This window comes from Quercus robur, chromosome 5, assembly GCF_932294415.1.
Source record: "Quercus robur chromosome 5, dhQueRobu3.1, whole genome shotgun sequence".
NCBI classification, from domain to species: Eukaryota; Viridiplantae; Streptophyta; class Magnoliopsida; order Fagales; family Fagaceae; genus Quercus; species Quercus robur.
The window spans coordinates 48,004,986-48,008,394 of NC_065538.1; the positions used below are offsets into that span (position 1 = coordinate 48,004,986).

General features: G+C 32.0%; 1 protein-coding gene across 1 annotated transcript; it reads right to left on the minus strand.

Annotated features, from left to right (window-relative positions):
* Positions 1-860: 860 nt before the first annotated feature.
* On the minus strand, positions 861-2,717 carry LOC126726163 (phospholipase A1-IIgamma-like). Its single transcript, XM_050431292.1, has 2 exons — positions 2,092-2,717; positions 861-1,686 (listed from the first exon to the last, which is right to left on the minus strand). The coding sequence occupies exons 1-2, from the start codon at positions 2,686-2,688 to the stop codon at positions 1,075-1,077; spliced, it is 1,209 nt and encodes a 402-aa protein (XP_050287249.1). The 5' UTR covers positions 2,689-2,717; the 3' UTR covers positions 861-1,074.
* Positions 2,718-3,409: the final 692 nt, after the last annotated feature.

Below are 3,409 nucleotides of genomic sequence, written 5' to 3' on the forward strand. Positions count from 1 at the left end.
TCTAAAATATTGTTATAATTTGGTGAAATCACTTGGCACAACCATAACTTCTAAGCCCAGCTTTTATTATATAGTGTATGATTCAGTATGTTAATTGGAATTTTTTCATTTATGATAAACTTCTCTTCAAACTTTTATTTCTGAAAATAAATATAAACCATTATTATTAGAATAAATATTATTTTTAGAAATAGTTATTGTCTCTTTTGACAATTTTGAACTTTAATTATGGACATTGGATTTTAGTAATGAATTCGTGTGGAAAACTATTAATTCTCTATTTTTAATTTTGATATAAAAAGAGATAAAGAATCTATTCACCATCAATGTGTTTGGGAGATTGAAAATTTTTACACTCTTAAACTACCACAAACAATGTAAAATGTACAAACATAGTTCACAACATTTGAAAAGAGAACAATTTTTTTTAAAATAATTTTGATTCATTAAAGTTTTGGGTCTTGATTAAAAATTTTACGTTGTAAGCAAATAAACAATGGCCAATAGAGGCCTTAATTTTTTTTTTTTTTTACTACATAGAGGGCTTTTATTATTATTATTATTATTATTATTATTATTATTATTATTATTATTATTATTTTTCTATATACTACAAGAAAAATAAATATAACATATTATATTGTATTGAAGACCTTTTTCCATTTGGGGGCTTTAGGTCATTACCTAAATGGCATAAGGCTTTGATACTTTCCATTATTGAAAAACTTATTCAATATAGTGGAGAATAAATAAGAGCATTACACTTACATGCATGGTGATAAAATTTCCTCTTTTTCATTTTTTTTTAAAAGACAAAAATTAAAAGGGTAATTGCAATAAAATTAAGGGGTAAATAAGAGTAAACCAAACGAATCTTGTATGAATTTATTGTCATTATAACCCACACTGGAAGGCTTCTTTATTTTCCCTTTACAAACAAACAACCCTTCATATTTTTTATTCCACTCTTAAATCTAAGAACACAACCAAAAAGTTCTAATAAGCAACAAAAAGCAACTTAAACCAAGTAATGAAATGACTTCTACAAGTAATTTTAACCACATATATTAACATTTAAAGATCCCTCTCATCTTCTTCATGATCCATCAATTTCCATGAACCGTCGTCTAGTTGAACCATACCCTTGTTCTTCACACAAAACCATGAAGCCGGAATAAGATACTCATCCTTCAAAGCATCTATCATCTTGTTCACGAGTGCAATATCACGAGGAACTTCCAACCTGAACCCTCCTCGACTCCCTAGTGTTCCTGCAACTCCATGCAGGTAACCCTCCAAGTCATGCCAAGTTGATAAATTTCCAGGACTCTTCAAGTAACTCGAATTGCGAGTATCTATTTCCAACTCTTCTCCAACATCAGAGTAGCCTATAAATGGATATTTCGGAACAATATCTGGAGCATTACGTATACGCAAGACTCGAAGATCCTTATGTTCAGAGAAATTTTTCTTGAAGCCGGAGTCTCCCACATGAGGGCTGGCAAATACTATTGCTGTCACTGGAAAAGATTTCCCTGGCTGGTCTTTGGGCTTGTTAAATCCATTGGCAACTATGTCAATCGCATTTAGAGTTGCAAGTGCTGCTCCCAAGCTGTGGCCAGTAACAGTTATACTGATTTCCTCATTTTGGAATTCTTCAACTAGTCTATTAAGCTCACTAAGTACCTGGATGACAAAAAACAAAAAAACAAAAGCAAATAAAATTTTAATTATCATATTTAAACCTTGAATTTGGTCGAACCTTATTTTAATTACTATTTTCTTAACATTTTTCCATCTACTATATTTTGTCAATAAGACATTCGCCCTGTTTTTTACATAGATAAAATATGATTGAAACCTATGGTATTAATTCTATAATAATTATTTTATGCAATGAAGTTAAGACAACAATTAATTAGTTCTTTTATGTAAGCAAAATTTAAATATAAAATTTTTATTCGAAAATAAGACACTTCACAAGTTATATAAACTCCGCACTTGCCTACCCGACTAGCCTGGAAGCAATTCAATTTACCCTCTGAATTAAATTATAAACTTATAATAGACAAATAAAGTATCAAAATATACCTGGCTTCTGGCACTAGTCTTATTGAACGGTGAACGGGAGTCATCAGAAGTGTAGATGGAATGCCAACCATGGTGCACCTTAGGATCATGCTCAGCTCCAAGTAAATTGGAAGCTGAAACCAAATTAAATTCTAGATCATCAATCCACTCCAGGGCTTGTATGGTTCCTCTCCAAGCAATCACAATATCTCTCCTTCCTAACTCGGCCTTCCCTTCATCTGTAGCTACCGCGACGTACCCAATCCAATTAGATTCCTTGCTCCATGCCTCCCTTGATAATGACTTCACGATAAAGGCATTGGGGATTTTGATATTTGATGTGGCATACAAGAACTTGGTCACTCGGTATTTGAAAGGATTGCCATTCTCTAAGCCCACCTTAGAGAAGAAATCCTTTTTCGCATATCGGCTACTTCCTGCATACCTAGATATTTTCTCTCTATCAAAGGCATCATATGTAGCTTCAGCCATTTCTCCATAATGTATTATGTATTGGCGAAGATCAATGTCGAGGGGTTCCAACAAATTCTCCCAGCAGTCATTTTGACCACTAAGACGCTTCCACATTTTGGCTATGCTATCCTTTGTTCTCTTCATGTTTAGCTACACTTTGTAAGGATGTACTACTAAAGCATGCTTTATATAGCCGTCTGTGAAATCAAAGACCGCGTTTGAAATACAGAGCCAAATTTGGATCAACATCGACTTCATCATCTCTGACGTTTTCTTCCTTTGAATCTACAACTAAAATTAAATATTATAGATTGTGAGAAGGAAGTTTCTCTTTGTTTAGCAACCATGTGCGGATATTTTGATAGCAATCTACAACTAAAATTTAATAGTAGGCTGAAAACGATGATAAATTCTTGTGCGGATTATTATTATTTTTATCTATGGCACTTAAGACTGGTCAAATCTGCTCTATTTGTGCAATAACTTCCAAATTATAAATCGTTATTACTGAGCGATATCATTAAGTTAACTAAAAACAGATACATGTTAGGTAGCGACACCATTAACTTAAATAATCTTTCGCAAATGAAAATTAATTTTTCAAATTCTCTTCTTACCACTGCAAAATGCAAATGATATATATAAAAAGTAAATCTTATAAATAATTCTGGGTCAACATATACAACCTAATCCCACCTCAAAGAACTTGTCAAATACTCATATGGCTCATATGGTACATCGATCTCATGTGTACTATTGTCTTAATAATACTTTATGCTATTTTTTTTATAGATACAATATAATTTTAACCTATAGTTCTATGATGATCACTATTCATCATCAGGTCAAGACAGTAATTTTTTTC